Raw genomic sequence first — 24,488 nt, 5'->3', positions numbered from 1 at the left:
GAGACAGGCAGAGAGAGAGACAAACGCAGTGGTGGTGGTCTGGTGGTACACCTTCCAAACACAACACCAGATGGTTGTGAGTTCAGTACCAGGCTGCAGCTTCACCCTGAGCTGCTCAGAGACTGTCTGTAGTGAGGTCAGTCTCTCTGGATGAGAGTGTCTGATACATGACCTGTTATTTAAAATGTAATGTCACAAACAGAAAGACAGACAGGTGGATTCAGAATGTGAAAATATGTAAGAATGGAATTGTTTCCAAACTGTTTCCACTTTTTCTAAAATATAAAGTTCACAGTTTCTAAACAGTGAACGTTTCAGGCCGTCTGGATTCACGTGTTTGTGGGGAAAGAAGCAGGAAGTGAATCTTTTCAATCCTGTTTTATAAACATCTTTGTTTCTCCTCATCTCCTTTTTATTTTTTTATTTTTTTAACAAATAATCAGGAACCACAATAACAAATAAAAAGATAATACAATAAACCAACGCTGGCGATGAGACGGAAATTAAAATACTCGGCCTTCACAATAAAAGCCCCAACACAAAAGAACATTAGAACCATGAGACGCAATGAAAGAAGAAGTTCATCGAGGGAAAGAATAAAGTAATTCTAGAGGATGAATTATGCATAAAACATAACTCTGTGCACTGACTATAAGCGAATTATATTTAATTCAACTGTTCTATATATCTAATGCAGCAGAGCCTTTATTCTGATAATAGTCATAGCGGAAGCAATAAACGCTTGTGTGTGCATATGTCTTTGTATATATAAGTGTGTGTGTGTCGGTCTCTCCCGACTCGATCAGAAACATGTCCCTGCTGCTGCTGCTGCTGCTCGGCCTGCTCACCCTGATCCTCTGCGTCCTCCGCGGCAGGAAGAGGTACTAGTACTCACTGAATACTGTAATACTTTACTGCTGGAGAGGTACTAGTACTCACTGAATACTGTAATACTTTACTGCTGGAGAGGTACTAGTACTCACTGAATACTCTAATACTTTACTGCTGGAGAGGTACTAGTACTCACTGAATACTCTAATACTTTACTACTGGAGAGGTAGTAGTACTCACTGAATACTCTAATACTTTACTGCTGGAGAGGTACTAATACTCACTGAATACTCTAATACTTTACTGCTGGAGAGGTACTAGTACTCACTGAATACTGTAATACTTTACTGCTGGAGAGGTACTAGTACTCACTGAATACTGTAATACTTTACTGCTGGAGAGGTACTAGTACTCACTGAATACTGTAATACTTTACTGCTGGAGAGGTACTAATACTCACTGAATACTCTAATACTTTATGGTGGAGAGGTACTAATACTCACTGAATACTCTAATACTTTATGGTGGAGAGGTACTAATACTCACTGAATACTCTAATACTTTATGGTGGAGAGGTACTAGTACTCACTGAATACTCTAATACTTTACTGCTGGAGAGGTACTAATACTCACTGAATACTCTAATACTTTATGGTGGAGAGGTACTAATACTCACGGAATACTCTAATACTTTATGGTGGAGAGGTACTAGTACTCACTGAATACTCTAATACTTTATGGTGGAGAGGTACTAGTACTCACTGAATACTCTAATACTTTACTGCTGGAGAGGTACTAGTACTCACTGAATACTCTAATACTTTACTGCTGGAGAGGTACTAGTACTCACTGAATACTGTAATACTTTACTGCTGGAGAGGTACTAGTACTCACTGAATACTCTAATCCTTTTCTGCTGGAGAGGTACTAGTACTCACTGAATACTCTAATACTTTACTGCTGGAGAGGTACTAGTACTCAGTGACTACTGTAATACTTTACTGCTGGAGAGGTACTAGTACTCACTGAATACTCTAATACTTTATGCTGGAGAGGTACTAGTACTCACTGAATACTCTAATCCTTTTCTGCTGGAGAGGTACTAGTACTCACTGAATACTCTAATACTTTACTGCTGGAGAGGTACTAGTACTCAGTGACTACTGTAATACTTTACTGCTGGAGAGGTACTAGTACTCAGTGACTACTGTAATACTTTACTGCTGGAGAGGTACTAGTACTCACTGAATACTCTAATACTTTATGGTGGAGAGGTACTAATACTCACTGAATACTCTAATACTTTATGGTGGAGAGGTACTAATACTCACTGAATACGCTAATACTTTATGGTGGAGAGGTACTAATACTCACTGAATACTCTAATACTTTATGGTGGAGAGGTACTAATACTCACTGAATACTCTAATACTTTATTGCTGGTGAGGTACTAGTACTCACTGAATACTGTAATACTTTACTGCTGGAGAGGTACTAGTACTCACTGAATACTCTAATACTTTACTGCTGGAGAGGTACTAGTACTCACTGAATACTCTAATACTTTACTGCTGGAGAGGTACTAGTACTCACTGAATACTCTAATACTTTATTGCTGGTGAGGTACTAGTACTCACTGAATACTCTAATACTTTACTGCTGGAGAGGTACTAGTACTCACTGAATCTCTAATACTTTACTGCTGGAGAGGTACTAGTACTCACTGAATACTCTAATACTTTACTGCTGGAGAGGTACTAATACTCACTGAATACTCTAATACTTTACTGCTGGAGAGGTACTAGTACTCACTGAATACTGTAATACTTTACTGCTGGAGAGGTACTAGTACTCACTGAATACTGTAATACTTTACTGCTGGAAAGGTACTAGTACTCACTGAATACTGTAATACTTTACTGCTGGAGAGGTACTAGTACTCACTGAATACTGTAATACTTTACTGCTGGAGAGGTACTAGTACTCACTGAATACTCTAATCCTTTTCTGCTGGAGAGGTAACTAGTACTCACTGAATACTCTAATACTTTACTGCTGGAGAGGTACTAGTTACTCACTGAATACTGTAATACTTTACTGCTGGAGAGGTACTAATAATCACTGAATACTCTAATACTTTATGGTGGAGAGGTACTAATACTCACTGAATACTCTAATACTTTATGGTGGAGAGGTACTAATACTCACGGAATACTCTAATACTTTATGGGGGAGAGGTAATAATACTCACTGAATACTCTAATACTTTATTGCTGGTGAGGTACTAGTACTCACTGAATACTGTAAATACTTTACTGCTGGAGAGGTACTAGTACTCACTGAATACTGAATACTTTACTGCTGGAGAGGTACTAGTACTCACTGACTACTGTAATAACTTTACTGCTGGAGAGGTACTAAGTACTCACTGAATACTCTAATACTTTACTGCTGGAGAGGTACTAATACTCACTGAATACTCTAATACTTTATGGTGGAGAGGTACTAATACTCACTGAATACTCTAATACTTTATGGTGAGAGGTACTAATACTCACTGAATACTCTAATACTTTATGGTGGAGAGGTACTAGTACTCACTGAATACTCTAATACTTTACTGCTGGAGAGGTACTAATACTCACTGAATACTCTAATACTTTATGGTGGAGAGGTACTAATACTCACGGAATACTCTAATACTTTATGGTGGAGAGGTACTAGTACTCACTGAATACTCTAATACTTTATGGTGGAGAGGTACTAATACTCACTGAATACTCTAATACTTTATGGTCGAGAGGTACTAGTACTCACTGAATACTCTAATACTTTATGGTGGAGAGGTACTAGTACTCACTGAATACTCTAATACTTTACTGCTGGAGAGGTACTAATACTCACTGAATACTCTAATACTTTATGGTGGAGAGGTACTAATACTCACTGAATACTCTAATACTTTATGGTGGAGAGGTACTAATACTCACTGAATACTCTAATACTTTATGGTGGAGAGGTACTTATACTCACTGAATACTCTAATACTTTATTGCTGGTGAGGTACTAGTACTCACTGAATACTGTAATACTTTACTGCTGGAGAGGTACTAGTACTCACTGAATACTCTAATACTTTACTGCTGGAGAGGTACTAGTACTCACTGAATACTCTAATACTTTACTGCTGGAGAGGTACTAGTACTCACTGAATACTCTAATACTTTACTGCTGGAGAGGTACTAGTACTCACTGAATACTGTAATACTTTACTGCTGGAGAGGTACTTATACTCACTGAATACTCTAATACTTTACTGCTGGAGAAGTAGTAGTACTCACTGAATACTGTAATACTTTACTGCTGGAGAGGTACTTATACTCACTGAATACTCTAATACTTTACTGCTGGAGAGGTACTAGTACTCACTGAATACTCTAATACTTTACTGATGGAGAGGTACTAGTACTCCCTGAATATTCTAATACTTTACTGCTGGAGAGGTACTAGTACTCACTGAACACTCTAATACTTTACTGCTGGAGAGGTACTTATACTCACTGAATACTCTAATACTTTACTGCTGGAGAGGTACTAGTACTCACTGAATACTCTAATATTTACTGCTGGAGAGGTACTAGTACTCACTGAATACTGTTATACTTTACTGCTGGGGAGGTACTTATACTCACTGAATACTCTAATACTTTATTGCTGGAGAGGTACTAATACTCACTGAATACTCTAATACTTTACTGCTGGAGAGGTACTAATACTCACTGAATACTGTAATACTTTACTGCTGGAAAGATACTAGCACTCACTGAATACTGTAATACTTTACTGCTGGAGAGGTACTAGTACTCACTGAATACTGTAATACTTTACTGCTGGAGAGGTACTAATACTCACTGAATATTGTAATACTTTACTGCTGGAGAGGTACTTATACTCACTGAATCCTCTAATACTTTACTGCTGGAGAGGTACTAGTACTCACTGAATCCTCTAATACTTTACTGCTGGAGAGGTACTAGTACTCCCTGAATACTCTAATACTTTATGGTGGAGAGGTACTAGTACTCACTGAATACTCTAATACTTTACTGCTGGAGAGGTACTAATACTCACTGAATACTCTAATATTTTACTGCTGGAGAGGTACTAATACTCACTGAATACTCTAATACTTTATGGTGGAGAGGAACTAATACTCACTGAATACTCTAATACTTTATGGTGGAGAGGTACTAATACTCACGGAATACTCTAATACTTTATGGTGGAGAGGTACTAGTACTCACTGAATACTCTAATACTTTACTGCTGGAGAGGTACTAATACTCACTGAATACTCTAATACTTTATGGTGGAGAGGTACTAATACTCACTGAATACTCTAATACTTTATGGTGGAGAGGTACTAATACTCACTGAATACTCTAATACTTTATGGTGGAGAGGTACTAGTACTCACTGAATACTCTAATACTTTACTGCTGGAGAGGTACTAATACTCACTGAATACTCTAATACTTTATGGTGGAGAGGTACTAATACTCACTGAATACTCTAATACTTTATGGTGGAGAGGTACTAATACTCACTGAATACTCTAATACTTTATTGCTGGTGAGGTACTAGTACTCACTGAATACTGTAATACTTTACTGCTGGAGAGGTACTAGTACTCACTGAATACTGTAATACTTTACTGCTGGAGAGGTACTAGTACTCACTGAATACTCTAATACTTTACTGCTGGAGAGGTATTAATACTCACTGAATACTCTAATACTTTACTGCTGGAGAGGTATTAATACTCACTGAATACTGTAATACTTTACTGCTGGAAAGATACTAGTACTCACTGAATACTGTAATACTTTACTGCTGGAGAGGTACTTATACTCACTGAATACTCTAATACTTTACTGCTGGAGAGGTACTAGTACTCACTGAATCCTCTAATACTTTACTGCTGGAGAGGTACTAGTACTCCCTGAATACTCTAATACTTTACTGCTGGAGAGGTACTAGTACTCACTGAATACTCTAATACTTTACTGCTGGAGAGGTACTAATACTCACTGAATACTCTAATACTTTACTGCTGGAGAGGTACTAGTACTCACTGAATACTGTAATACTTTACTGCTGGAGAGGTACTAGTACTCACTGAATACTGTAATACTTTACTGCTGGAAAGGTACTAGTACTCACTGAATACTGTAATACTTTACTGCTGGAGAGGTACTAGTACTCACTGAATACTGTAATACTTTACTGCTGGAGAGGTACTAGTACTCACTGAATACTCTAATCCTTTTCTGCTGGAGAGGTACTAGTACTCACTGAATACTCTAATACTTTACTGCTGGAGAGGTACTAGTACTCACTGAATACTGTAATACTTTACTGCTGGAGAGGTACTAATACTCACTGAATACTCTAATACTTTATGGTGGAGAGGTACTAATACTCACTGAATACTCTAATACTTTATGGTGGAGAGGTACTAATACTCACGGAATACTCTAATACTTTATGGTGGAGAGGTACTAATACTCACTGAATACTCTAATACTTTATTGCTGGTGAGGTACTAGTACTCACTGAATACTGTAATACTTTACTGCTGGAGAGGTACTAGTACTCACTGAATACTGTAATACTTTACTGCTGGAGAGGTACTAGTACTCACTGACTACTGTAATACTTTACTGCTGGAGAGGTACTAGTACTCACTGAATACTCTAATACTTTACTGCTGGAGAGGTACTAATACTCACTGAATACTCTAATACTTTATGGTGGAGAGGTACTAATACTCACGGAATACTCTAATACTTTATGGTGGAGAGGTACTAGTACTCACTGAATACTCTAATACTTTACTGCTGGAGAGGTACTAATACTCACTGAATACTCTAATACTTTATGGTGGAGAGGTACTAATACTCACTGAATACTCTAATACTTTATGGTGGAGAGGTACTAATACTCACTGAATACTCTAATACTTTATGGTGGAGAGGTACTAATACTCACTGAATACTCTAATACTTTATGGTGGAGAGGTACTAGTACTCACTGAATACTCTAATACTTTACTGCTGGAGAGGTACTAATACTCACTGAATACTCTAATACTTTATGGTGGAGAGGTACTAATACTCACGGAATACTCTAATACTTTATGGTGGAGAGGTACTAGTACTCACTGAATACTCTAATACTTTATGGTGGAGAGGTACTAATACTCACTGAATACTCTAATACTTTATGGTCGAGAGGTACTAGTACTCACTGAATACTCTAATACTTTATGGTGGAGAGGTACTAGTACTCACTGAATACTCTAATACTTTACTGCTGGAGAGGTACTAATACTCACTGAATACTCTAATACTTTATGGTGGAGAGGTACTAATACTCACTGAATACTCTAATACTTTACTGCTGGAGAGGTACTAATACTCACTGAATACTCTAATACTTTATGGTGGAGAGGTACTAATACTCACGGAATACTCTAATACTTTATGGTGGAGAGGTACTAGTACTCACTGAATACTCTAATACTTTATGGTGGAGAGGTACTAATACTCACTGAATACTCTAATACTTTATGGTCGAGAGGTACTAGTACTCACTGAATACTCTAATACTTTATGGTGGAGAGGTACTAGTACTCACTGAATACTCTAATACTTTACTGCTGGAGAGGTACTAATACTCACTGAATACTCTAATACTTTATGGTGGAGAGGTACTAATACTCACTGAATACTCTAATACTTTATGGTGGAGAGGTACTAATACTCACTGAATACTCTAATACTTTATGGTGGAGAGGTACTAATACTCACTGAATACTCTAATACTTTATTGCTGGTGAGGTACTAGTACTCACTGAATACTGTAATACTTTACTGCTGGAGAGGTACTAGTACTCACTGAATACTCTAATACTTTACTGCTGGAGAGGTACTAGTACTCACTGAACACTCTAATACTTTACTGCTGGAGAGGTACTAGTACTCACTGAATACTCTAATACTTTACTGCTGGAGAGGTACTAATACTCACTGAATACTCTAATACTTTACTGCTGGAGAGGTACTAATACTCATTGAATACTGTAATACTTTACTGCTGGAGAGGTACTTATACTCACTGAATACTCTAATACTTTACTGCTGGAGAGGTACTAGTACTCACTGAATACTCTAATATTTACTGCTGGAGAGGTACTAGTACTCACTGAATACTGTTATACTTTACTGCTGGAGAGGTACTTATACTCACTGAATACTCTAATACTTTATTGCTGGAGAGGTACTAATACTCACTGAATACTCTAATACTTTACTGCTGGAGAGGTACTAATACTCACTGAATACTGTAATACTTTACTGCTGGAAAGATACTAGCACTCACTGAATACTGTAATACTTTACTGCTGGAGAGGTACTAGTACTCACTGAATACTGTAATACTTTACTGCTGGAGAGGTACTAATACTCACTGAATATTGTAATACTTTACTGCTGGAGAGGTACTTATACTCACTGAATACTCTAATACTTTACTGCTGGAGAGGTACTAGTACTCACTGAATCCTCTAATACTTTACTGCTGGAGAGGTACTAGTACTCCCTGAATACTCTAATACTTTATGGTGGAGAGGTACTAGTACTCACTGAATACTCTAATACTTTACTGCTGGAGAGGTACTAATACTCACTGAATACTCTAATATTTTACTGCTGGAGAGGTACTAATACTCACTGAATACTCTAATACTTTATGGTGGAGAGGAACTAATACTCACTGAATACTCTAATACTTTATGGTGGAGAGGTACTAATACTCACGGAATACTCTAATACTTTATGGTGGAGAGGTACTAGTACTCACTGAATACTCTAATACTTTACTGCTGGAGAGGTACTAATACTCACTGAATACTCTAATACTTTATGGTGGAGAGGTACTAATACTCACTGAATACTCTAATACTTTATGGTGGAGAGGTACTAATACTCACTGAATACTCTAATACTTTATGGTGGAGAGGTACGAGTACTCACTGAATACTCTAATACTTTACTGCTGGAGAGGTACTAATACTCACTGAATACTCTCATACTTTATGGTGGAGAGGTACTAATACTCACTGAATACTCTAATACTTTATGGTGGAGAGGTACTAATACTCACTGAATACTCTAATACTTTATTGCTGGTGAGGTACTAGTACTCACTGAATACTGTAATACTTTACTGCTGGAGAGGTACTAGTACTCACTGAATACTGTAATACTTTACTGCTGGAGAGGTACTAGTACTCACTGAATACTCTAATACTTTACTGCTGGAGAGGTATTAATACTCACTGAATACTCTAATACTTTACTGCTGGAGAGGTATTAATACTCACTGAATACTGTAATACTTTACTGCTGGAAAGATACTAGTACTCACTGAATACTGTAATACTTTACTGCTGGAGAGGTACTTATACTCACTGAATACTCTAATACTTTACTGCTGGAGAGGTACTAGTACTCACTGAATCCTCTAATACTTTACTGCTGGAGAGGTACTAGTACTCCCTGAATACTCTAATACTTTACTGCTGGAGAGGTACTAGTACTCACTGAATACTCTAATACTTTACTGCTGGAGAGGTACTAGTACTCACTGAATACTCTAATACTTTACTGCTGGAGAGGTACTTATACTCACTGAATACTCTAATACTTTACTGCAGGAGAGGTACTATTACTCACTGAATATTGTAATACTTTACTGCTGGAGAGGTACTAGTACTCACTGAATATTGTAATACTTTACTGCTGGAGAGGTACTTATACTCACTGAATACTCTAATACTTTACTGCTGGAGAGGTATTAGTACTCACTGAATCCTCTAATATTTTACTGCTGGAGAGGTACTAATACTCACTGAATACTCTAATACTTTATGGTGGAATACTCACTACTCTAATACTTTATGGTGGAGAGGAACTAATACTCACTGAATACTCTAATACTTTATGGTGGAGAGGTACTAATACTCACGGAATACTCTAATACTTTATGGTGGAGAGGTACTAGTACTCACTGAATACTCTAATACTTTACTGCTGGAGAGGTACTAATACTCACTGAATACTCTAATACTTTATGGTGGAGAGGTACTAATACTCACTGAATACTCTAATACTTTATGGTGGAGAGGTACTAATACTCACTGAATACTCTAATACTTTATGGTGGAGAGGTACGAGTACTCACTGAATACTCTAATACTTTACTGCTGGAGAGGTACTAATACTCACTGAATACTCTAATACTTTATGGTGGAGAGGTACTAATACTCACTGAATACTCTAATACTTTATGGTGGAGAGGTACTAATACTCACTGAATACTCTAATACTTTATTGCTGGTGAGGTACTAGTACTCACTGAATACTGTAATACTTTACTGCTGGAGAGGTACTAGTACTCACTGAATACTGTAATACTTTACTGCTGGAGAGGTACTAGTACTCACTGAATACTCTAATACTTTACTGCTGGAGAGGTATTAATACTCACTGAATACTCTAATACTTTACTGCTGGAGAGGTATTAATACTCACTGAATACTGTAATACTTTACTGCTGGAAAGATACTAGTACTCACTGAATACTGTAATACCTTACTGCTGGAGAGGTACTTATACTCACTGAATACTCTAATACTTTACTGCTGGAGAGGTACTAGTACTCACTGAATCCTCTAATACTTTACTGCTGGAGAGGTACTAGTACTCCCTGAATACTCTAATACTTTACTGCTGGAGAGGTACTAGTACTCACTGAATACTCTAATACTTTACTGCTGGAGAGGTACTAGTACTCACTGAATACTCTAATACTTTACTGCTGGAGAGGTACTTATACTCACTGAATACTCTAATACTTTACTGCTGGAGAGGTACTATTACTCACTGAATATTGTAATACTTTACTGCTGGAGAGGTACTAGTACTCACTGAATACTGTAATACTTTACTGCTGGAGAGGTACTTATACTCACTGAATACTTTAATACTTTATTGCTGGAGAGGTACTTATACTCACTGAATACTCTAATACTTTATTGCTGGAGAGGTACTAATACTCACTGAATACTCTAATACTTTACTGCTGGAGAGGTACTAATACTCACTGAATACTGTAATACTTTACTGCTGGAAAGATACTAGCACTCACTGAATACTGTAATACTTTACTGCTGGAGAGGTACTAATACTCACTGAATACTCTAATACTTTACTGCTGGAGAGGTATTAATACTCACAGAATACTCTAATACTTTATGGTGGAGAGGTACTAATACTCACTGAATACTCTAATACTTTATGGTGGAGAGGTACTAATACTCACTGAATACTCTAATACTTTATTGCTGGTGAGGTACTAGTACTCACTGAATACTGTAATACTTTACTGCTGGAGAGGTACTAGTACTCACTGAATACTGTAATACTTTACTGCTGGAGAGGTACTAGTACTCACTGAATACTCTAATACTTTACTGCTGGAGAGGTATTAATACTCACTGAATACTCTAATACTTTACTGCTGGAGAGGTATTAATACTCACTGAATACTGTAATACTTTACTGCTGGAAAGATACTAGTACTCACTGAATACTGTAATACCTTACTGCTGGAGAGGTACTTATACTCACTGAATACTCTAATACTTTACTGCTGGAGAGGTACTAGTACTCACTGAATCCTCTAATACTTTACTGCTGGAGAGGTACTAGTACTCCCTGAATACTCTAATACTTTACTGCTGGAGAGGTACTAGTACTCACTGAATACTCTAATACTTTACTGCTGGAGAGGTACTAGTACTCACTGAATACTCTAATACTTTACTGCTGGAGAGGTACTTATACTCACTGAATACTCTAATACTTTACTGCTGGAGAGGTACTATTACTCACTGAATATTGTAATACTTTACTGCTGGAGAGGTACTAGTACTCACTGAATACTGTAATACTTTACTGCTGGAGAGGTACTTATACTCACTGAATACTTTAATACTTTATTGCTGGAGAGGTACTTATACTCACTGAATACTCTAATACTTTATTGCTGGAGAGGTACTAATACTCACTGAATACTCTAATACTTTACTGCTGGAGAGGTACTAATACTCACTGAATACTGTAATACTTTACTGCTGGAAAGATACTAGCACTCACTGAATACTGTAATACTTTACTGCTGGAGAGGTACTAATACTCACTGAATACTCTAATACTTTACTGCTGGAGAGGTATTAATACTCACAGAATACTCTAATACTTTATGGTGGAGAGGTACTAATACTCACTGAATACTGTAATACTTTACTGCTGGAGAGGTACTAGTACTCACTGACGACTGTAATACTTTACTGCTGGAGAGGTACTAGTACTCACTGAATACTGTAATACTTTACTGCCGGAGAGGTACTATTACTCACTGAATATTGTAATACTTTACTGCTGGAGAGGTACTAGTACTCACTGAATACTCTAATACTTTACTGCTGGAGAGGTACTAATACTCACTGAATACTCTAATACTTTATGGTGGAGAGGTACTAATACTCACTGAATACTCTAATACTTTATGGTGGAGAGGTACTAATACTCACTGAATACTCTAATACTTTATGGTGGAGAGTTTCTATTACTCACTGAATACTCTAATACTTTACTGCTGGAGAGGTACTAATACTCACTGAATACTCTAATACTTTATGGTGGAGAAGTACTAATACTCACTGAATACTCTAATACTTTATGGTGGAGAGGTACTAATACTCACTGAATACTCTAATACTTTATCATGGAGAGGTACTAATACTCACTGAATACTCTAATACTTTATTGCTGGTGAGGTACTAGTACTCACTGAATACTGTAATACTTTACTGCTGGAGAGGTACTAGTACTCACTGAATACTCTAATACTTTACTGCTGGAGAGGTACTAATACTCACTGAATACTGTAATACTTTACTGCTGGAGAGGTACTTATACTCACTGAATACTCTAATACTTTACTGCTGGAGAGGTACTAGTACTCACTGAATACTCTAATACTTTACTGCTGGAGAGGTACTAGTACTCACTGAATACTGTAATACTTTACTGCTGGAGAGATACTAGCACTAACTGAATACTTTAATACTTTACTGCTGGAGAGGTACTAATACTCACTGAATACTCTAATGCTTTACTGCTGGAGAGGTACCAGTACTCACTGAATACTGTAATACTTTACTGCTGGAAAGATACTAGCACTCACTAAATACTGTAATACTTTACTGCTGGAGAGGAACTAGTATTCACTGAATACTCTAATACTTCACTGCAGGAGAGGTACCAGTACTCACTTAATACTCTAATCCTTTACTGCTGGAGAGGAACTAGTATTCACTGAATACTCTAATACTTCACTGCAGGAGAGGTACCAGTACTCACTGAATACTCTAATACTTTACTGCTGGAGAGGTACTAGTATTCACTGAATACTGTAATGCTCTACTGCTGGAGAGGTACTCGTACTCACTGAATACTGTAATACTTTAAAGCTGGAGAGGGACTAGTACTCACTGAATACTCTAATGCTTTACTGCTGGAGAGGTACCAGTACTCACTGAATACTGTCATACTTTACTGCTGGAGAGGTATTAGTACACACTGAATTCTGTAATACTTAACTGCAGGAGAGGTACCAGTACTCACCTAATACTCTAATCCTTTACTGCTGGAGAGGTACTAGTACTCACTGACTACTCTAATACTTTACTTCTGGAGAGGTTCTCGTACTCACTGAATACTGTAATACTTTACTGCAGGAGAGGTACCAGTACTCACCTAGTACTCTAATCCTTTACTGCTGGAGAGGTACTAGTACTCACTGAATATTGTAATACTTTACTGCTGGAGAGGTACTAGTACTCACTGAATACTGTAATACTTTACTGCAGGAGAGGTAGCAGTACTCACTTAATACTCTAATCCTTTACTGCTGGAGAGGTACTAGTACTCACTGAATACTGTAATACTTTACTGCTGGAGAGATACTAGTACTCACTGAATACTGTAATACTTTACTGCTGGAGAGGTACTAGTACTCACTGAATACTGTAATACCTTACTGCTGGAGAGGTTCTATTACTCACTGAATACTGTAATACTTTACTACAGGAGAGGTTCTAGTACTCACTGAATATTCTAATACTTTACTGCAGGAGAGGTACTAATACTCATTGAATACTGTAATACCTTACTGCTGGAGAGGTACTAGTACTCACTGAATACCTTAATACTTTACTGCTGGAGAGGTATTAGTACTCACTGAATACTCTAATACTTTACTGCAGGAGAGGTACTAATAGTCATTGAATACTGTAATACCTTACTGCTGGAGAGGTACTAGTACTCACTGAATACTTTAATACTTTACTGCTGGAGAGGTATTAGTACTCACTGAATACTGTAATACTTTACTGCAGGAGAGGTACCAGTACTCACTTAATACTCTAATCCTTTTCTGCTGGAGAGGTACTATTATTCACTGAATACTCTCACACTTTACTGCTGGAGAGGTACTAGTACTCCCTGAATACTGTAATACTTTACTGCTGGAGAGGTACTATTATTCACTGAATACTCTCACACTTTACTGCTGGAGAGGTACTCGTACTCCCTGAATACTGTAATACTTTATTGCAGGAGAGGTACTAGTACTCACTGAATACTCTAATGCTTTACTGCTGGAGAGGTACTAGTACTCACTGAATACTGTAATACTTTACTGCTGGAGAGGTACTATTATTCACTGAATACTCTCACACTTTACTGCTGGAGAGGTACTCGTACTCCCTGAATACTGTAATACTTTATTGCAGGAGAGGTACTAGTACTCACTGAATACTCTAATGCTTTACTGCTGGAGAGGTACTAGTACTCACTGAATACTGTACTTAAAGTAAAAGTACTGATTGTGCAGTAAATGCAGTTTAAGTACTTAAAGTAAAAGAACTGATTGTGTAGTAAATGTATTTAAAGTAAATGTACTGATTTTGATGTATAGTTGGAAATAAACTGCATTCTGATTCTTTAACAAATTATTTGAAGGAATACCAGAAGTTTACAGATTGCCTCATTAACTTCAACTGGTTTCCTGTTAGCATTGGGTTAAGTGTGTGTGTGTGTGTGTGTGTGTGTGTGTGTGTGTGTGTGTGTGTGTGTGTGTGTGTGTGTGTGTGTGTGTGTGTGTGTGTGTGTGTGTGTGTGTAAGAAGTGGGTCATCAGCAGCAGGCTGATAGTAGTCACATTCTTCTGAGTTGAACACACAAAGAGGAGGGAGCTACTGACATGTTGTCTCTTGTTTCTTGAACACACTGTCAGTTTCACAACATCAAGTTTACACACGTGTTTGAGTTCACTAATTATTTAAAAGATAAATGTAGAGTCATATGGTGTTGCAGCTGGTATTCACAACAGTGCTGCAGTTTGTGATAACATATTTTAAGATATCATGAACAGATTTAGATTCACCATGTTGCTTTCATTTGCTTTTTGCATCGTCCTCAGGTTCAAAGCTTTAACATCATCACAAATCCTTCAGCGCATATATAAAATAGTGCTTTTTAAAATCCTTTAACCTGAGAAAAATGTGAAAACCAAATTATGAGTGAGAATAACACAGCTGAGCTCTGCTTGTGTGTCACAAAGTGTAATGGAGCATCAGAGAGGAGTGTACTTTGTCCAAGGGTTCGTTAACAAACAAAGATCAGCTGCTCTGCAGTGTCTCCTTCCAGCTTTATTACAGCAGCGCCACAGTAAAGGTCTGCTGAGCTGGAACCTGTGAAGGTCACGAGATGATTAATTTACGCTGCGAAGCACAAACAGGTTGAACATTGATGAATTAAAACAATGAGGCTGACTGGTTAACTGTCGCACATGTTTATCTTTCATTTCAAGGTGAAGTCATTGTACAGCACAGAGATGCACAACAGCTGTAGTCCTTCATGCTACATCAGAAAAGCTGAACTGTTTGTGGAGGAGTTGTATTACATGCTTCATTAAAACATAGGGGCTAATTACATGAGCAAATAACAGTTTGTGACATTAATGTCAGTTTTCTGTCTCTTGCAGAAGAGCGGGCGAACCTCCGCTCATCAAAGGCTGGATTCCTTTCATTGGAAAGGCTCTGGAGTTTGGACACGATGCCCACACATTTCTGGAGGAACACAAGAAGAAGTTCGGAGACATTTTCACAGTACGGATCGCAGGTTGGTCTTTCTCCTCTGAGGATCATTTAAATTCAGTGAAACCTGTTGTGGACTACACCTGTCCACAGTCGAGGGAATGATGATCGGAGAAGAGATAGTGTACCAAACAGACTTTTAATTGACACGGTTAAGCGGTGGTCACAGACAGGTGCTTTGGCTGCTCTGCGGCTCTCCTGCCCTGTGGCGCTGTGTCACCGCTGGGCTGTGGCTTCGAACGACCTCGCTGCTGGGACCCAGCCTACTGCAAGAGAACAGAACCAGGCCATCACCATGCATTTATTATGTGACTGATTACCTGATTCCGTTCAGCTGTCTGGCCTCCAGCTGGGACACTCCTGTCTCTTCCCAGCAGCCGGCGCCCTAACCACACCCCACTGCCACACACCCCAGACTCAGGCCGGGAGCCCGCCGGCCGTAAGCTAACTCTCCCCCCCCCCTCCGCCGAGCGAGAGAGGAAATCAGCCACGACCATCCGGTTACCCGGCCTGTGGATCACCTTGAAGTTGAACGGTTGCAACGCCAGATATCAACGGGTGATCCGGGCGTTGGCATCCTTCATGCGGTGGAGCCACTGGAGCGGGGCAGGGTTCGACCAGAGAGTGAAAGAGCACCCCAGGAGATAATAACGCAGGGAGTCGACCTCCCACCGTATGGCGAGGCACTCTTTCTCCACTGTACTGTAGTTCACCTCCTGCTGAGCCAGATTCCGGCAAATGTACAGTACGGGGCGGTCGACCCCCTCCACCTCCTGGGACAGAACGGCTCCCACCCCGCTGTTCGAGGCGTCGGTCTGCAAAACAAAAGGGAGAGCAAAGTTAGGAGAGAACAGTAGTGGCTCCCCACAGAGGGCTTTCTTTACCCTCTCAAACGCCCGCTGACATGGCTCCGTCCACTGGACCGGATCTGAAGCACCCTTTCGGGTCAGGTCGGTCAAGGGGCAGGTCAGCTCCGCGAACCCCGGAATGAACTGACGATAGTAGCCGGCCAGCCCTCTAAACCTCCTGACCTCCTTTCTTTTCTTAGGCGCCGAGCAGGCGGAAATGGCGGCAGTCTTTTCCAGCTGAGGCCGCACCTGCCCACCACCCAAGTGGTACCCCAGATTCCGTACCTCCCTCTGCCCAACCGCACACTTCTTCGGGTTGGCTGTGAGCCCCGCGCTCCTCAGGGACTCGAGCACTGGCCCCACCTGCTGCATATGCTGCTCCAACGTCTCGCTGTGTATGATCACGTCATCTAAGTAGGCAGCAGCATACGCAGAGTGAGGACGCAGAACCCGATCCATGAGCCGCTGAAAGATGGCTGGGGCTCTAAACAACCCGAACGGAAGAGTCACAAACTGGTATAAGCCATACGGAGTGGAGAAGGCCGTTCTTTCCCTGGACTCTGGAGACAGGGGAATCTGCCAGTAACCCATGGTTAAATCCAGTGTCGTATAAAAACGAGCCGTGCCCAACCGGTCCAGTAGTTCGTCAACCCGGGGCATTGGGTACGCGTCGAATTTAGACAACTCATTAACCCTGCGGTTGTCCAGACAGAACCGAATTGACCCGTTGGACTTGCGGACCAGCACAACGGGGAAACACCAAGCACTGCTGGGCTCTTCTATTACTCCCATTTCCAGCATGGCCTGAAGCTACGCCAGGGGGCGTCTCTATGTGGTGGTGTGTGAGAGTGGTGCGCCCGGGCAGGGGGGAGAACACATCGGCAAAAAGCCTTTGCAACATGGCAACGTCCGCTCTCTGACCCGGTGAAAGCTGGCTGTCACAAAAGACTGGGGATGATTTTACCGTTTTTAATACCTCCGGCCCCAGCTCATCTTTCTCCATCACCATAGTAGCCAGAGAGACAGAGGCCACCTCTCTCCACTCTTTTAAGAGATTGAGGTGGTAAATTTGTGTTGTCGCCCCCCCCTGTCCAACCGCACCACCTCGTAATCGACGTCCCCCACCTGCCGGGTGACCACAAAGGGCCCTTGCCACTTGGCGAGTAATTTGGAGCTAGAGGTAGGGAGCAATACAAGTACTTTATCTCCCGGAGTCTCGACCCTCTGTTATACAGCCGCTGCTGACGTTCCTGGACCTGGAGTAAATTCTCACGTGATAACTGTCCCAGTGAATGGAGTTTCGCTCTCAGGTCCAGGACGTACTGAACTTCATTTTTACTTGTGCTTGGACCCTCCTCCCAGTTTTCTTTAACCAGGTCCAAAACACCCCGTGGCTTCCTGCCAAACAACAGCTCAAAGGGAGAAAATCCCGTGGAGGCCTGGGGAACCTCCCGCACTGCGAAAAACAGAGGGTCTAACCACTTATCCCAATTGCCACTATCTTCGTGAACGAACTTACAACCATGTTTTTCAGCGTTTTGTTAAACTGCTCCATCAGCCCCTCTGTCTGCGGGTGGTACACACTAGTCCTAATGGAGCGGACGCCGAGTAAACCGTACAGTTTGCGTAAAGTGTGCGACATAAAGGACGTGCCCTGGTCAGTTAAGCTCTCTTTCGGGATCCCAACTCGGATCTGTGCCCAGTCAGCTGTAGTTGGAGTTATTGCGCAATATCGAATATTTTTTGAAAGCTTCGAATCTCGTCTATTTAGTGAGATAAACTGTTTTGAGATCAAAATCATAACAGCAAGTACAATAGTCATATCACATAAGCAAGCACACTCACAGTCAACCCATAATTTACCTATTAGGTCTCATTATTGCCGGGTTCATTGTCGATGTCCACACATCGTTTCCAGTACAAAACATTTCCATCTTGAACATAGTCACATTAATAAAAGCCCATGAAATCAGCTAATCATTTGTGAGATGTTTTTCTTCACACGGAGCAGATGTTAGTCAGTCTGCATGCACTGCCGAACAGCTGATGGGCGAGCGGAGAGCTGTTCGATTGACACTTGATCTGAGCCAATCGGAGCTTCCTTTCAATTCCTGAAGCCATCAAGGCCAATCAGTGTCAACCTGATAAGGAAGTGCCAGCCCTCTTCTTCTGTTGATAGACTGAGCTGAAGCAGTTCAGCCTCCTGGTGACGCTTTTATTGTGTAGCCAATGAACTGCTCGATCTTTAGACATCTGACTCATGTTTTTATTTTTTCAAATGTTGTAATCTTTTTCATAATTGTCTTTATTAATTACAAAATACAAAAAAACCACAAAAATATGACAAGAAATGTATTTATACTTCCCTTACTTTGTGTCATTACTACTAACAGGGAATATGGGTATATAATAGTTATTTATGAGCAATACAAATAATATTTTATTAATAAATATTATCATATGTACAAATGCACAGTTTGTGTATGCCTGGTGTTACTCTTAGAAAAACATGTCTAATAAATTAAGTTTTTATTCCTTTTATCTGAAATTACTTGGTGCTATGTTTTTATTGTGTTTTCCAGTCCATACCTACCAGCTATACCCATCTTCAGCCATCTTTTTCAACAACAAACTTCAGGCGAAGTGTATTTTCTTCAAATTCAGAATATTCAGACCACTATTACTCAGTGCCAGAAGCACTTGGAGTGATTAATCAATGTTTTTGCAAGAACAATAAGAGAGTTCTCTTTTGAATGAGACCAAAATCATCCATCTGGTGCAAATGGTTGAAGAGCAGCTTATAATATACTTTGGATATTTCGTTTGTAGGTATTTTTCATATTTTCGAGTAAAGTCCCCCACCCCTTAAGAGGTTAATGGCAGTGGGTGCAACGGTGCTCTTGGAGTTGCTGGCGGGTTAACCAGCTGACATTCACGGCAGGACACACACCACCTTCACGTTGAGGCGAGTACTAACTCCAGCCTTAACTCTATGCTTTTTTCGCTTAAATGAAAAAAGGGACACCACAGGGTACTTGTGAATATCCCCATGCACACACCTCACCTTCACCCACGACACCTCCAGCAACGCCCCGGGCCGAACCAAGCGCTGGTGGATCATGGTCTGCATACATCCCGAGTCCCACAGAGCTTGGCGAATACCCCCCTGTATACATACCGGTACATCCCTTCCGGACCGGGGAGGAGTCTGGCGGTGCCACAATCTGGACTGCCCCACATTACATTACATTACATTACAGGTAATTTAGCAGACGCTCTTATCCAGAGTGACATTGAACTAAGTACAGGGACAGTCTCCCTGGAGCAACTCAGGGTTAAGTACCTTGCTCAGGGGTACAATGGTGGCAGCCTGGTATTGAACTCCCGACCTTCTAGTGTTTTGTTTGGAAGGCATACCACTACGCGGCAGGCTGGAACCTCCTCGGGGCTGGAATGGGCCGGACCTGTGGAGGAGCGATGGCCCGGGCTTCGGCCCCCAGGCTCCACCGGGGCAGGGAGAGGTGGTCCTCTGCGAGGATGACGGCAGCTTTGAGGCCGGCCGGACGGTGGCACTGGACCCAGTTCGCCGAGGAGGGTGGGAGTCCGGCGATGAATTGCTTCAGGGCCACCCGACTCCCGGCTGGAGCCAGGAGGGTCGGCTCTGGTGTGGTGCCCAGTCAGTCCAGGATCGCCCTCCGGAGCTGGTCGTAGCCGTGCAGGCTATGGGCGGCCCGCTGGGCTTCCCCGGAAAGCAGGGGGAGCAGTCGTAGCCCCCACTCTTCCTTCGGCCACCCGCACGCCCCTGTCGGGCCCTCGAAAATGTCCAGGAAGGCCTCTGGGTCGTCCTCTACTGTCATCTTCTGCACTGCGACCCGAGGGGGCTGGGCCGGGCCATCTCCTGACTCCCCCTCCGGGGCTGCCCGATAGCTGGAGCATCACCTGCAGGAGGTCCTGATCCGCCTTCTGGTACGCCGCCAGGTCTACCAGCTGGAGGATCAGCCCTAGCGGGCTCTGCCCAGCTCCCTCCTCCGTCATGTCCTTGTTCAGGCGCCACTTGTGGACTACACCTGTCCACAGTCGAGGGAATGATGATCGGAGAAGAGATAGTGTACCAAACAGAATTTTAATTGACACGGTTAAGCGGTGGTCACGGACAGGTGCTTTGGCTACCCCGCTGCTCTGCGGCTCTCCTGCCCTGTGGCGCTGTGTCACCGCTGGGCTGTGGCTTCGAACGACCTTGCTGCTGGGACACTCCTGTCTCCTGTCCCCAGCAGCCGGCGCCCTAACCACACCCCACTGCCACACCTGTTTGTACCATGAACTCAGATAGAGACACAAACCCTTTCATCTCCACATGTTTTACTAGTGTCTGTGTTCAACCCCCTGCAGGTAAATACATGACCTTCATCATGGACCCTTTACTGTATCCAAACGTCATCAAACACGGCCGGCAGCTCGACTTCCACGAGTTCGCCAATAAGGTGTCGCCTGGCACCTTCGGCTACCCGCCCGTCATCAGCGTGAAATTTCCCGGCATGCAGGAGCAGATCAAGCGCTCCTTCCAACTCCTGCAGGGAGACAACCTGTCCACCCTGACAGAGAGCATGATGGGTAACCTCATGCTGGTGTTTCGTCAGGACCACCTGTGTGATGGGCCGAGGGAGGAGGGCGGCTGGAGGAGCGGCAGCATGTACGAGTTCTGTAACTCAGTCATGTTCGAGGCCACCTTCCTCACCATGTATGGCAGGCCGCAGGCTGCCAGCCGACACGGTGGGATGGGCGTGCTGAGGGAGGACTTTGTCCGGTTTGACAACATGTTTCCGCTGCTCATCGCTCAGATGCCCATTTGGCTGCTGGGACAGACCAAGGCGATCCGCGAGAAGCTGATCAACTACTTCCTGCCGCACAGGATGTCGTGTTGGTCCGACACGTCACAGTTCATCAGGATGCGATCGGAGTTGCTTGATCAGTACGACACTCTGAGGGACGTCGATAAAGCAGGTAGACAAAGAAAGACCTAATGTTTTCCAATGGTCGTTGTTCTGCTGACTGATTAACTAATCAAATGTCACAAATTACACATATATAAATAAATCAAAAATATATATATTGCAAAAAGAGAAACTTGCAAAGTCAGTTTTTCCCAATGGAGCACTATTTTTTTAACATTTCTTGTCTCAGCTCATCACTTCGCCATCCTCTGGGCGTCTGTGGGGAACACCGTCCCTGCCTCCTTCTGGGTCATGTACTACCTGGTGAGCCACCCCGACGCTCTGCAGGTCGTGCGCCAGGAGCTCCACGACGCCCTGAGACTCGCCGGAGTCGAGTTCAGCCAGGACAGAGACGTGACGCTCGGCAAAGACCAGCTGGAGAAGCTCGTTTATCTGGGTACGTCAGTTTCCACATCCTCACTGTCTCACCACACGTATTGTGCAGAAGTGAAATATGTTTAGTGTGTTCGACCTTCGTCCACAGAGAGCGCCATCAACGAGAGCCTGCGCCTGTCCTCGGCCTCCATGAACATCCGTGTTGTTCAGGAGGACTTCAGTCTGCGGCTGGACGGTGAGTGCTCAGTGGCGGTCAGGAAAGGAGACGTCATCGCCCTCTACCCTCAGAGCATGCACATGGACCCCGAGATCTACAAGGAGCCACAGGTACGATTGAACGACCCTTCACGACCTTTAACCCTCGTGCATCACTTTTAAAAGATGCTGAGAGGACAAAATACTGCCATAAAATGTTATAGTTAAATCTTTTCACGATCTTCAGTCCTGATCCTAAATGCTCGTGGGATTTAAATGTCTCAATCTGCTGAAAACAGTAAAAAGCATTTTAAAAGTTTGCCGTGCAAAGTACCTAGGCGCAAAGAAACACAAATGATGCTTGCGCAAGTAACATGAGGTGAAAATGAGCTTCACGCATGATAATCATGCCCGTCATGTGACTGGCTCCACCCTCTGGCCTCGTAATGGCTGCTGTCTAACAAACCTTCCTTGTTGTTGTCTCTGCCAGTCGTTCCGGCTCGACCGCTTTATTCAGGACGGCACAATGAAGACAGACTTCTATAAAGACGGGCAGAAGCTCAAGTATTACCTGATGCCGTTCGGCTCCGGCTCCTCCATGTGTCCCGGGCGATACTTTGCCGTCAACGAGATCAAACAGTTCCTGTGTCTGCTGCTGCTGTACTTCGACCTGCAGCTGGACGAGGATCAGAGCAGAGTCTCGCTGGACAACAGCAGAGCCGGACTGGGCATTCTGCTGCCCGCCACCGACGTACGCTTCCGCTACAGACTGCAGGTCTGACAAAGTGTGTGTGTGTTATTCACACGCAGTAGATGATCTCTCCTCTGCCGCATTCAGGTCCAGTTTGGCCAAATGTATGTTTTTATATTACCAATGTATAAAGTGAAAGTGTGTATACACTGTCAGCGTCTAGACCAGCAGGTTGAGCAGTGAAGCCTAATGCTGAAGTGCCAAAAACTGCAGTTCCACTAATGGCCACTTGAGTCTCCAACAGGAGTCAATCCCCTTAGACTTCCATAGACCCTGAGATCATTTCCCCCTTCATGACAACTGTAGTTGGGATGAATTTTTATATAACTCACCCGTCATTATATGAAGGCTTAAAGTTACGCATTATTAAGGCGTGGCCGCTGAGTGAGGTGGACACGACGTCCATGTTTTATACAGGCTGTGGCGACTCGACCCTGCTCATCGTTGCCAGATGGGAAATGTTAAACTATCGTACCAGAGGCCTAAAATGATCATATTTCAGGGAAAATGATCATACGCCAGTCATAACCACGATAACAAATAGGCATGAATGTGTAATCTTACAAGAGCCGTATTTAAAAAACTTTTGAAATACTTACAAATCTGCACACATCGTTTTTTGGGTTTGTTTTTTAAAAAACAAGCTGACGTAGCTATGATGGAAGGTGGTATGTTGTGCATGAACGTGCCGGAGCGCGTTTATTGTATGTGAACTGTGAACTGAAATGATCCGTCTGTAACTAATGAACGTGATCTCACACATGACTGATTTACTGCTGGCGCCATTAGCAATTCAGACGACAACGCAGATACTGCTAGTACAACGGAAGCCTACAGTACATATCCTTCTCTGAAAGAGTTTTATGGATACATTTGTACAGAACCCAACGGAACATATTAACATTTTTGTTCCAACTAAGCCCGCCCGGTTTGAGGAAACAAGTGCAGACGTCTGACACATCGGCAACAGATTTGAAACGTCACATTGAGCTAAAGCCGACCAGTCTTAGGAAACATCGGCAAGTTCTTTTAAATCCGAGTGAACTGAACTTTGAGCTTACACAACGCTGGCCTTCTATCACAACGTTACATTACAAGACAGCACGACTGGAGGCCTGGTCATATTCTGCATTAAACAGTTCAGGCCAAAAACTTAAATAAATAAAGAACTGAACTCTTTGAAACTAA

General features: G+C 42.0%; 1 protein-coding gene across 1 annotated transcript; it reads left to right on the top strand.

Annotated features, from left to right (window-relative positions):
* The first annotated feature begins 759 nt into the window (after positions 1 to 759).
* cyp7b1 (cytochrome P450, family 7, subfamily B, polypeptide 1) lies at positions 760 to 24,488 on the top strand. The gene is made up of 6 exons (XM_029453618.1): positions 760 to 881; positions 16,068 to 16,204; positions 21,417 to 22,028; positions 22,209 to 22,415; positions 22,503 to 22,681; positions 23,040 to 24,488. Exons 1-6 carry the CDS (start codon positions 811 to 813, stop codon positions 23,328 to 23,330), a joined length of 1,497 nt encoding a protein of 498 aa, XP_029309478.1. The 5' UTR covers positions 760 to 810; the 3' UTR covers positions 23,331 to 24,488.

The sequence above is a fragment of the Cottoperca gobio genome, chromosome 17, assembly GCF_900634415.1.
Source record: "Cottoperca gobio chromosome 17, fCotGob3.1, whole genome shotgun sequence".
Taxonomy (NCBI): domain Eukaryota; kingdom Metazoa; phylum Chordata; class Actinopteri; order Perciformes; family Bovichtidae; genus Cottoperca; species Cottoperca gobio.
This window is presented reverse-complemented; position numbering and strand designations above follow the sequence as displayed.

Excerpts from the sequence above, each read along its gene's own strand:
- cyp7b1 (XM_029453618.1), top strand. The coding sequence starts at position 811 with ATGTCCCTGCTGCTGCTGCTGCTGCTCGGCCTGCTCACCCTGATCCTC. Across the intron at positions 16,205-21,416 it reads TTTCACAGTACGGATCGCAG|GTAAATACATGACCTTCATC; the intron begins GTTGGTCTTTCT and ends AACCCCCTGCAG. Across the intron at positions 22,682-23,039 it reads AGATCTACAAGGAGCCACAG|TCGTTCCGGCTCGACCGCTT; the intron begins GTACGATTGAAC and ends TGTCTCTGCCAG.